Below are 12500 nucleotides of genomic sequence, written 5' to 3'. Positions count from 1 at the left end.
ATGAACACACGACACGGTGGGGCGGTTGGTAGAATCCCCGACTGTCACTACGGCGGTCCGGGTTCGAATCCTGCCCAGGGCTGAAATAATTTCAGTATCACTGCGTCTCGAGTCGTTACTCCAACTCTCGTGGGCGGGGAGTTGGGTGTGTGCGTACGTGTAAGGTCATAGCATTACCCATAAGAGTAGATGGGTCATACGAGCTCTGAGCTCTCTTCCGGGAGTGAAACAGCTGTCGATCACAAGTCCAATACGTGACCCAAAGACCAAGGTGTGCAAAAGAATTTTTTGTCGAAGACATATGATTCTGATCCATTCAAGTATGAAGGATTATCCTTTCCTTGAATAGAATCGTTTGTAGTTAACCAAAATAAAGACAAGACGACAACAGTTACGAATGAGTTAATACGAAGCTTACTATAAAAAAAATGAATAAATAGACAAATAAATAACCTAATAAAAAAAATCGACCAAGGTTGGCTGTAGAATAATCTATACAGCGAGCCAATGTACTGTATGTGTTAAAAGGACCCGATTTACATTAATCCGATTTACCTTAATTCGGTTTAAGTTAATTCGATTTATGGTAATTCGATTAATCTTAATTCGATTTACGTTAGGCACCCAGGGATGCTACTGGGTTGCAGATTGGGAATTTTCTTCATCATACATATATATGTATGTATATATATATATATATATATATATATATATATATATATGTATATGACTATATTATGACAAATAAAATTGAAGGTGAAAGAAGTTGATGAGGAGAAATGGGAGAATTTTACGCCTTAACGTTTCGACCCGCAGGGTCCTTGTTCACAAAGCTAACAACTCAAACGTAACCGGATATTTTATACACGGACGGGTCATCTTATGTGACGCTTCGGAGAGCTTGTTATTTTATCTGCGTAATTTCTTTTATTATTAATATTCTATAAACAAAACGACTTTTCGTTAGTGTTATTATTGGGATACGTGTTGCCGCAAATGTCTTCCTAGTACCTTGACGTCCTGGCTAAAAGCGGGAATCAAAATAGCCAGGACGTCAGGAAGCAAAGTAGGACATTTGATAACACGTAGCGACAATAATCCCACTAACGAAAACAGCGTTGTTTATAAAATCACCCGTGTAAAAGCTGTCCCTCTTCATATTTTGGTGAACTCTGGTCGCGGGACTAATAAAAGGATAAATGAACATAAAAATGACGTAAAAGCCCATAGGACATCTAACTCCATAGTAATAACATGTGGATAAACATGTTCACCTTCCAGACTGGAACAACACAACCGTATTAGATAAAGGATCTTCCAAGAAACTAAGGAAAACAATTGAGGCAAGCATATATCAACACTAATAACAACATTAACCATAGAGAAGGATTTATATGTTTAGCAAAAGCCACAAGCTTATTAATAATAAAAGAATACGCAGATAAAATAACAATCTCTCCGAAGCGTCACATAATATGACCCGTCCGTGTATAAAATATAAGGTTACGTTTGAGTTGTTAGCTTTGGTGAACAAGACCCTGCGGGTCGAAACGTTATGGCGTAAAATTCTCCCTTTTCTCCTCGTCAACTTCTTTCTCCTTCTATGTTATATGTCTATAAATATACATATATATATATATATTATGTATATATGTAATATACATACATATTTCTATATATATATTTATATATATTTTTATATACATATATATATATATATATATATATATATATATATATTTGTTCTGCAACATTACTTTTCGTCCTTCTATATCGTTTGTTGTGGTGAAGTACTTTTTTTTTTTATCTATTTCTTTAGTTGAGACCATTTAATTTTATTCATCTGAGAAGCAGACTCGTCGTCAGAATAATTCCTTAGAAAGATTAGGTGGCCTAGTGAAATGGTTAAGGGAATGGGCAACAAACATAATAAAGAAAAAAGAACTGCTACTCTGGATAATCGAGACGGTAAACCACATTTTGTGAACTAGAATAACATAACAAATGACTGTCTGCAGAGAAAGATTAGTGGAGAGCACAGTTGTACCAATGAAATCATCATCTGAAGACGGTTGCTCATAAGAAGTATAGTCTTATTCTATCTATAATTGATTACATTTGGAAACACATTTTCAAGAATTAGTGATGGATGCTTGCATTTGGCGATCCTGCAAGATGGACGGGAGAGATAATTATCTTGCTGTCCATTTTCAAAACTTCTTCACCCTGATTTCGAAATGCAGCTCCGACTGGGCCTAGGATATCTCTAACAACTTCATCTGTATTTCTTCTATTTCTCTATACATGAAAAGCTGACAACCGGCGTTTTATTTCCTGCCACTACTTTTAAGTGGCGACATAGAAACATTCCCACACTAATAGATTGCAAATAACACTACATTTTCTTCCCTGACAGATTCATGGGACGGCCCGAGGACCGTTGCCGGTCATTGTGAGGCTGCGTGTATCCAGTCAATGAATCACGGAGGAGTTATTAATATTATCACACATTTCCATGTAATGGTAATATCCCCGTGAAAGTGGTCCATTGATTTTCAAAATCACCTCATCTTTGCATAGGCCCATGTTGGATCCCTCAGGAAAAAACAAATGATTACCACTTAACTAAAGGCGGCAGCTTCACCCGCATCAGAGTAACCTAACCCGTAGGCTCTAGAATTTTTTGGTCATCGTAAATTATTCATATATTTACTCAAATTAATCTTGCTCGTAGTCTATTAATCAGGTAATATGAGTGTAATCTTTACAGATTATTATAAAATGCCTTTTTTTAGTAACAAAAAGCGCTGTAAATGTATATTTCAATCGTAAATGTTATTACGACCAATTAATCTTTAATCATGTTCATTATCGTAGTACAGAATTGTGACGTCAATGACTTCGACATCATGAAGCCTTTCAGCTATTGGTTGTTGAATTTTTTTCCCTGGACTGAGTGAAATTACCTGGTGGAGGACAAAACAGACACAGAAAACGGGGTAATAGGCGTAGGTTTTAATCTCCTGGCAGGGGATTTCTTAATAAAGTGTTTTGGAGAAGTCAGGTAATATGTACTTGTATGCATGATTACCTCACCCTTAATTGAATTATATAACGCCATCTGGCAACTTTGATCTGGCTTCGACGACGTGACGTCACGACCCTATCTTCATTAAACGTGTAACTTCTTATGACAATTTATACTTTTATTCTGCTTGTCGCCTGGCCATTCTATTCAGCAAATGGAAACCCTTAAACTTTAAACTTAGCACTACAGTAAGTTCATGCCCTCTGAATGGAATCACACGGTGTCAGCAAGAATAAAATAAATCAAGGTTGTTATTCTGGGAAGAATACTGGATTCTCTTGATCCTCCTCCATTGATGATTTTGTTTCAGCGAAAGAGAAGCGTTAGACGTCCGACGGATTTGAATATTTTGTGAACATTACCGTGCTTAAGGGGTTTAGAAAATATTTGCAACGTTGATGCTCTTACTGAGAAAGTCAAGATTTAATGTGTAAAATTTTGCTGTGGTGTTTAGACAAATGATCATCATTGGAGCTGAAACACTGGCCTCCTCATTATCCAATGTTGGCGTGCACGTAGCCTATACCTCTGGGCGAAAAATTAAGTACGGAGTAAGAGGTAGAGAAGAAACAAACATCAACAAGGACAGTGTTGTTTGCAGCATTCCGTGTGGTGGATGGTCTCCATGGTGAGACGCCAAGGGGTCTTACGAAAAGGATAGCGGAGCACAAAAGTGACCTGCGGCACCACAGAACCTCCAACTCCCTATTGGTGCATGCAGAGCCACTGGGACACCTTCTTAGTTGATAAGTTGATCACCATTCTCCCCACGGGACTTGGAATCAGAATGAGAAAGTGGAAAAAGCGCATATCGTCACATAAGAGGTTATCAATCACAGGAAAGGGTTAGCGAATCTGTCATTGGTTCTACACAGGGTGGTCCTCGGAGAAAGCGCATACCAATCAGTGGCCTCTATTCTAGGACGTCCGGCAAAATGATCCGTTACGAAGATATATATATATATATATATATATATATATATATATATATATATATATATATATATATATATATATGTGTGTGTGTGTGTGTGTGTGTGTGTGTGTGTGTGTGTGTGTGTGTGTGTGTGTGTGTGTGTGTGTGTGTGTGTGTGTGTGTGTGTGTGTGTGTGTGTGTGTGTGTGTGTGTGTGTGTGTGTGTGTGTGTGAAATTTACATATATATATATATACAATTCTAAAGGGTATTGGCAACATCGAAAGTAACAAAATTTTCACACTGAATGAGAATCAGACAAGAAACAATGGTCTCAAACTGTCCGGAAATAGATTCAATTTGGAAGTGGTTAGAAACAACTTCGCCAACTGTGTAGTTAATGAATGGAATACACTTTCTGCAGAGGCAGTGCAATGTAGCTCAGTTCAAAGCTTTAAGAATCATTCAGATAAACACCTAAGCAAGATGCTATAATGATTATAATTTATTTTATATTATTTGTTTTTGTTCTGTTATCATTTGGATAAGGGAGATTACGAAGACAAAGCAATCACACTACTCCAGGACGTTAATACCTACGAAGTAGTGACTATTGATCCGACAACGAGGATACAGAGGAAGGTGGAAGTGGAATTGAAAAAGCTGACGGAGACTAGAGTGATTTCCGAACGCGAATGGATACACACACACACACACACATACACACACACACACACACACACACACACACACACACACACACACACACACACACACACACACACACACACACACACACACACACACATATATATATATATATATATATATATATATATATATATATATATCATTAAATGAAATGGCAAGCTTATTGTGACAAAGCTTTTTGTCAATCTTCTCTTTCGTAAGGAGACTTTGCCTTCCATAGGCAGGAGTCTGAGTAAATCGCCGTATGCCATGATGTATAAATAGGCATAGCCGAGAGCCAAAACGCGTTTTCGCACCTCCTGGTGCTTCTTCAGTGGCAATTGAAGTAATTCTGAATTCTGAATTCTGAATTCCTTGCGTGGGATCGGTTTTTGTGGGAGGGGAAGAATGTCTGTAAGAAAATGAAAAGATAGTAGCGTATAAAAAAGGGCTGTTGGCACCGGGCGAATTAGCGAGCGATTTGGGGCAGTTTGGACGGTGGCGCCGACGCCGGGAGTAGGATTTTTAACATATATTACCAAAATAAGAAGACATCAAGCCTATTCATCAAGAACAACAACAAGCTCATAACGGATAATCTTCAGAGATCTCATGCTATATATAGGTATACATGTAACCTTGGGGACTGCGCAACCCAACCTTCATCCTATATTGGTATGACAACCATGAAGCTGTCACGTAGACTGTCATACCATCTGACAGCAGGTGCTCCTAAGAGTCACTCCAAAGATACTCACCACACCATTTTACGAAGGGAAACCCTGGTCAACAACACTGAAATTTTAACCACACACCAAGAGCCGAGAAGACTACCTATCCTGGAGGCTCTGTTCATAAAAGATCTTTCCCCAAATCTCAATGTACAAGCCCATAACCTGCAAGCGTTACCCAGCGTTAGGAGGTCCGTCCATTACAGTGCTGGTGCGCAAACTGATGACGTCACGCACCGCTCAGCCAATGGGAGAACAGACCGTACGTAACCCGCAGCAATCCAGCCAATCATCATCCACCTTCCGTATATAAAAGTTGCTGATATTCATAGAATCTTCATTACTTCAATTGCCACTGAAGAAGCACCAGGAGGTGCGAAAACGCGTTTTGGCTTTCGGCTATGCCTATTTATACATCATGGCATACGGCGATTTACTCAGACTCCTGCCTATGGAAGGCAAAGTCTCCTTACGAAAGAGAGAGAAGATTGACAAAAAGCTTTGTCACAACAAGCTTGCCATTTCATTTAATGAAATATGCTTGAGAGAGAATCTCCTGCCCATTTATACGAAGAATATATATATATATATATATATATATATATATATATATATATACTGTATATATATATATATATATTTATAAAAACATATTTTTTATTTACTAGTTTCTTTATTTCTGTTTTTTTTTTTCAGGTCTGTTAACTCCTGAGGCCCAAAAGTACCAAGTGAGTCAAAACAGGTTCGGGTTATTCTTAGGTACATATTTAATTATTTTCTCAGAAATATTCTTGTTAGAGCTCAGTGTTGTACAGACGAATCTCCAGTTCCATCGTAAACGAAATGAGACAGTCAATGTCACTCTAGCCTTCAATTCCAAAACTAATATTTTTATATGTTTTTTATATCTATGTATATGTTTTTCTCCTACAATGATACAAAATCGGGAGAAAAGGAAAGAGGTTAGTGATAAAAAACAACAACAAACAAACAAAAAACAGAAAAAATATAAAAAAAAAACAGAAAAAAACAGAAAAAAAAATATATAAAAAAAACAGAAAAAAGATAGAAAAAAAAACGAAAATCTTCCATTGTAAGCCAGCGTCACAGAACCTAAGCTGTAGCCGCCTAGCGGAATGCTTTGTTTCGTAATCTCTCTTCATCCATTCATCTCGGAGCTTCCAGGGATCCACATTCTTCATAAGCGTCTTGTCATTCACGTCTTAGAATCACACTAATGGAGAGCCTTTTTAAACACGCTTACTTAATGAACCAACCCAGAAATTAGGTCATCCCCTTCTCTTTAATATGTAAAACATAAAAAGAAAAAAAATAAGAATACGAATTTGTCTTCACACGCTGGATGATGTATATATTTTCATCACTGCTGTTATCTGCAGAGAGATAACCTTGCAGATATATCACTATGCAGTGTTGTTTTTTTTGTTGCTATTTTTTCATTTTTATCTTATGTATCTATTTATTTTTTTGGTCTATGTTTTGAATTCTGTTCTCCACGAATTCTTCTTCCCAGTTCCATATATCAACAAGGAAACAATTCTGGGTCACAGCCAAGAAGTTGATAGCAAGAATAGCGAAAAAAAGTCCATTTGCACAGACTCCAAGAAAGTGTGTATGAAAAATATATAGATAAACAAATAGGTAAGATAAAGTAAGTGATAATTAGATAGGAAATAAATAAGTGAATAAACATGTAGCCGGTTTTGCTATACTTTAGGATGGCGCAGGGAGAGAAGGTAAAGCCTCTTTGGATTTTGTTGATTTATTGTAGCGAAGTCGTTAACGATATTTAGAGATCGGGGGACAATGTCCCGCCGATAAGAATGGCGTATAGAAAAACCTAAATCCAAGGGTCCAGACCGTAGTGAGTGGCGGTTAAACGCCCCAGTTCTTAGGTCTCTATATACGTCATTCTTATCGGCGGGACAGAGTCCCCTGATCTTTAAATATCGTCAACGACTTAGTTACAATAAGTCAACAAAGCCCGAAGAGGCTTTATCTTTTTCCCCTACGCCACCAGTGTAGCAAAAACGGCTAAACAACTGGTGGCAGCGATTGAAGGACAAAACGGTTACAAATAAAGAACGAAATCGATGAATAGAAAAATAAATAGATAAATAAAATAATAATAGATAAGTAAATAGATAACACAGGTCTGCTTTTTTTGTCATGTTTTTTAAACTAATTTTAAGTAATCCCGTTATGCTGAGTTAAAAAGTTATTATAAGGGTTTTTGTCGATCCGGTCAGATTATCGAAATACACAGAAGATTGTTCAATCAAATTTTTCATTCAAAATGCTGGGCTTTTTTCTTAATAATGACTTAATATCAAAGCTATAAGATAAAGTTAACAATGACTAAACGTTACAATATTTTTTACGTTGAAAAAATGAAGGATTATACATCAATATGGAAGAAAAGACTTTCGATAATTTTCTCTTGTATTTTTCACCAGGCAAGCGATGTTTCAGACACCAACAGTAATCTCCTAACATGTTTATGTCCCACCGTTCCTGAAACCTTTCTTCCATAGTTAACATGGTCGGTGAAATGGCAAATGAACTTCAACATCTCTAAGTGTAGCGTGTTAAACGTAGGGCTACACAACTCCGAAAATAGATACAGCTTAGATAACACGTTTTTAGAAAAATGTGAGTGCGAGGGGGACTTGGGAGTTTTGGTGAGTCCGGACCTTAAAACCAGGAAGTAGTGCATTAGCGCCAGAAATAAAGCTAACAGTGCTAGGACGGTAACGAATAGAAGTGCAAAGGTAATTATCAAACTCTATCTAGCGATAGTTAGACCCATCCTTGACTATACGGCACAGTTTTGGTCTCCGTCCTACAGAATGGACATAAATTCACTAGAATCAGTACGGAGAAGAATGACCAAAATGATACATGGATTCGGAAATTTGTCTTACGAAGAGAGGCTTAGGCACCTAAACTTACTCTCTGGAAAGACGCAGAGTGCGGGGTGATCTAAAAGAAGTGTTCAAGTGGATCAAAGGCTATAACAAGGGTGATACAAACAAGGTCATCATAATAAAACAACAGGGCAGGACTCGCAGTAATGGGTATAAACTGGACAAATTTAGATTTAAGAAGGAAATAGGCAAGAATTGGTTTACTAATAGGGTGGTCAATGAATGGAATAAACTTAGTAACTATGTAGCAAGCGCTGAAACTATCAGTTGTTTTAAAAAACGATTAGACAACTTTATGGATGGGGATGACAGGTGGTGATGGATACGGAGCTGCCTAGTGTAGGCCTTGTGGTCTCTTGCAGTCTCCTTCATTCTTATGTTCTTATGTTCTTATGTTCATAGTGCAAATGTCTTTGTAGCACCTTTCACTTGTTCTTCACTGTAGTGTCCACAGTTATCAGAAAATTAATCCAGATGCGACCTTAGAAAATGCATTTTTACTGACATACGTACTCTCAGAACCATTGTAGTGGTTACTACAATTGTCCTTGGTGGAAGGAGCTAGGATATTTAAGGTCAATCCCATGACTGATCTGTTTATTGCAATAATGTTAATAAAGGTTTATTGTATAAATATGTACAGCTATACATGCATTGATATACAATGCGGGCAACAGCCCGCCAGTGGGGGAGTTGTTGTGCCCTAGTGGGTGGAAGGTGAGGGCGTAGGGAGGTCAGCGAGGGGGGGGGGCGCCGCCCTGAGCACCCCAAGCATTACGTCCATGGGCGTGTGGCGGACAAGGAGGGCAGCTCTCGTTGCCCGACTGCTGAGGAGGCTGCCTTCTGCAGGGTGGGCGGGGGTCTGCGGCGCTGGTCGGAGGGCCTCCGTGGCCGGGCAGGACAGTAGGTAGTGCAGCAGCGGGTGGCGGCTGTGCCTACCGCAGTGATCGCACTGTTGCCCTTGGAATCCGTCGTACAGCTCCTACCTGGTGCAGTAGCCCAGCCTAACTCTCTGCAACAGCACGCCGTCCGCCCTGGGCTGTTGATGGAAGGCGCTCAATGTCTGATAGTCGGTGGTGGCGGCGTACCAAGCAGCTTGTCTTTTTGCTCCTTCTAACTGCCGGTGAGTCTGGTGGGCGCGGTGGGCTGCGGCACGCCTGGCTCGCGCCTTCACGTACGACAGACTAGGTGGCACGTGCCTGATCACGTGGGGGGCGCCAGCGGCTCTTTTTGCAGCAACGTCGGCGGACTCATTGCCTCGCACGCCCACGTGGCTGGGCATCCAGTGCAGCCTTACCCGACGTCCCTGTGCGGCGAGGCTCTGCAGGCTGCCCAGGACGGCGGTGACGAGTCCCACGTTGTCGCTGGGGCATGGCTGCTGGAGGACCTGCCACGCCGTCCTGGAGTCTGTGAGTAGGACCACAGTAGCCTCCTGGCGGTTCTGGGCGTGCTCCAGGGCCAGGTGGATGGCCACAAGCTCTGTCTGCAGGGTGGAGCAGTAATCGGGCGTCCTCTCGAGCAGTTCGGTCCCAGCGGTGATGGCAGCGGCGCCCGTCCTGCCACTTTCGGGGTTGACCGAGCCGTCGGTGTAGTATATGGCACCGCCCGGCTCAGACACCTGTGCCACCGCCATGAGGGTGTGATGCCGCAGCTCCTCGGTGGTGCAGAGCGCCTTGCTGGCCGGTAGCCGGGTGGTGGAGAACTCTGCTGTGGGGGGCTCCCACGGGGGTGGGGCTCGGTAGGTGGGGGCCGGGAGGTCGGCGTGTTGCCAGCGCCAGCTGTTGATGTGGGCGAGGCTGTGGGTGGCCGGGGTGGACTGGAGTAGCCACGGGTTGCGGTGGAGGACATCGTTCTCTGTGCTACTCCTTCGGAATCGCGCTGCAGGACCCTGGCCACGCGGCAGGCCACGATCTGTTGTACTCTGGTGGTGAGTGGCACCAGGCGGGTCTCGTTCTGCATGACGCACGCACTGGTCCATCTCGGAGCTCCCAGCATCGTCCTCATGGCGGTGTTGTGCAGCACCTCGAGCCGCTCCTGTTGGCTACGGGAGAGCGATATGAGGACTGGGGCGCTGTAGTCCACCAGGGAGCGCACTGCAAATATGAAGTACAGTCGGAGGACGGAGGAAGTGGTCCCCGCTGTGGGTCGTGTCATGGCTCGCATTACGTTCAGCCTAGCCTGGGCCCTTTCCCTCAGGTAGGCGGCGTGGGCTGTAAAGGACAGCCACTTGTCCACCCATACCCCGAGGTACTGGTATAAGTTGGCCCAGGCCAGTCCGACGCCCTGGACGCAGAGCTGACCCGCCGGGTCGGCAGCCCTCACCATCATGGCGCGGAACTTCTCTGCAGAGATTTTGAGTCCCAGGTCCTCGCATTTCCCGTTGATAATGTCGAGCGTCTGCTGCGCCTTCCTGAGCTTGTTGCCCCTCCCGGTGACCACGAGGGCGAGGTCATCGGCGTAGCTGAGGAGGATGGTGCCATTGTGGAAGGGCAGGGCCACCAGCTGCTCCAACCTCTGGAAGCTGGACTTCAGGCCCTGGAATTTTACCCTGGCGCGGCGATGCTGGAGATAGTCGCGGAGCCAGGCTAGCATCCTTCCCATCACGCCCTTCCTTGCGAGGGCGGCGAGGATGGCGTGAGGGCTGGCCAGCTCGAATGCCTTTTCCAAGTCGAGGGAGACAACGATAGCGGGGCGGTGGTTAACTTGATTCAGCAGTGTCAGGATGCTGTCCACCGTGCTCCTGCCGCGGGTGTAGCCGAAAATGTGGGGGTGTAGTGGCCCCACACGCCACTGAAGGCGAGCAAGCACCATTCTCTCAGCCGTTTTGGCCGTGCAGCAGCTGAGGAGGGAGATAGGCCTTAGCTTAGTGGGCTCCCTCGGTTTGGGGATTGGTTGGATGTCAGCCTCCTTCCATGAAGGAGGCAGGCATCCCGCCATCCACGACTCGTTGACTGTGGCCAGCAGGGCGGCGTCCCCAGCTAGCCCGGCGTGAGCGATCATGGAGTACGTCACGCCGTCGGCCCCTGCTGCTGTGTCACGGCCCCGTCTCTTGGCCTGCTCCAGCTCCTGAGGAGTGAAGGGACGGTCTGTTACATCAGCTTCTTTAGTCGCCTCCTCGATGGCCATGTCGCGGCGCGGCCGAAGCTGCTGCTGGAGACGGCGCGTGCTACCCGGAAGCTGGTCACTGGAGCCGCGGGTGGTGAATTCGGCTACGAGCCTCTCAGCCTCCTGGTGTGGGTGTGGGTGGGCGGCGGGGCGAGGCGGGGCGGCGCCGGAGGCGGTCTTCACACTTTTCCACAGCTGGCTTAGAGACGTGTGGTGGCTGAAGGAGGCACACCACTCCAACCACTTGGCCTCCCTGGCCTTCAGGGACACCTCCCGTGCGCGGGCCACCACGTCCTGAAGTAGTCTCAAGTTGGTTGGGGTGGGGCGTCTCTTGTAGAGCTTCCTGTGAATGTTCACTCTGTGGTTATGCTCCCGCACCTCCTCGTTGTAGAACTACCAATTTGGCCGGTGATGACGGCTCAGGGCTTTCCTAGGGATGGCTGCGTTAGCAGCCCTCTCAATAGCAGCAGTCAGGTCCCTCTCCCGCTGGTGAATGTCCACGAGTGGCTGGTAGGCGGCCCACCATTCGTCGAGGGAGGCCTGGAAGCTGGCCCAGTCTGCTCTCCCAATGTTCCAACGTGGAGGGGGGAGGGGGGCGCTGGGGGTGCCACTGGGAGGGTGGCGAGAGTGGCAAAGTGGTCGCTGGTGAGGGTAGGATGTACTTGCCATGTAGCACCGGCGGCCAGGTCGCTCGAGGCAAGTGTGAGGTCAAGCCTCCTCCCCCGGGTGTGGGTAGCCTCCCCTGTGTTGAGGAGGCGGATATGGGGAATGTCCTCGAGTAACACGGCCAGATGGCGGCCCGTTTCGTTGGTTGGAGATGGTAAATGCAGCATGGGATGGTGGGTGTTCAGGTCGCCCGCCACGAGAAGGCTGGTGTGTTGCAAATGGCGACGATACTTTGTACAAAAATGTTGGCGAAATTCTGGATTCTTTGTCTTTAGTATACAATTATTCAAAACATATTTACAATACATAAATATCCTTTTTACAGGATGCAGAGGGATATGTTTTATTTTATTTACA

General features: G+C 44.3%; 1 protein-coding gene across 1 annotated transcript in view; it reads right to left on the bottom strand.

Moving 5' to 3' along the window:
* Window positions 1–2855: 2855 nt before the first annotated feature.
* The window catches only part of LOC143032247 (uncharacterized), a 10219-nt gene continuing 574 nt past the window's right edge, over window positions 2856–12500 (bottom strand). Inside the window, exons 2-4 of the mRNA XM_076196718.1 lie at window positions 12140–12347; window positions 10551–11870; window positions 2856–2966 (exon numbers count right to left, since the gene is read on the bottom strand). Coding sequence (XP_076052833.1) covers window positions 2856–2966; window positions 10551–11870; window positions 12140–12347 — 1639 coding nt within the window. The remainder of the gene's footprint in view (window positions 2967–10550; window positions 11871–12139; window positions 12348–12500) is intronic.

This window comes from Oratosquilla oratoria, chromosome 13, assembly GCF_046742065.1.
Source record: "Oratosquilla oratoria isolate Oo_2021 chromosome 13, ASM4674206v1, whole genome shotgun sequence".
Lineage (NCBI taxonomy): Eukaryota > Metazoa > Arthropoda > Malacostraca > Stomatopoda > Squillidae > Oratosquilla > Oratosquilla oratoria.
Note: the sequence above shows the minus strand (reverse complement) of the source record. Positions and strands in the feature narration are given on the sequence as shown.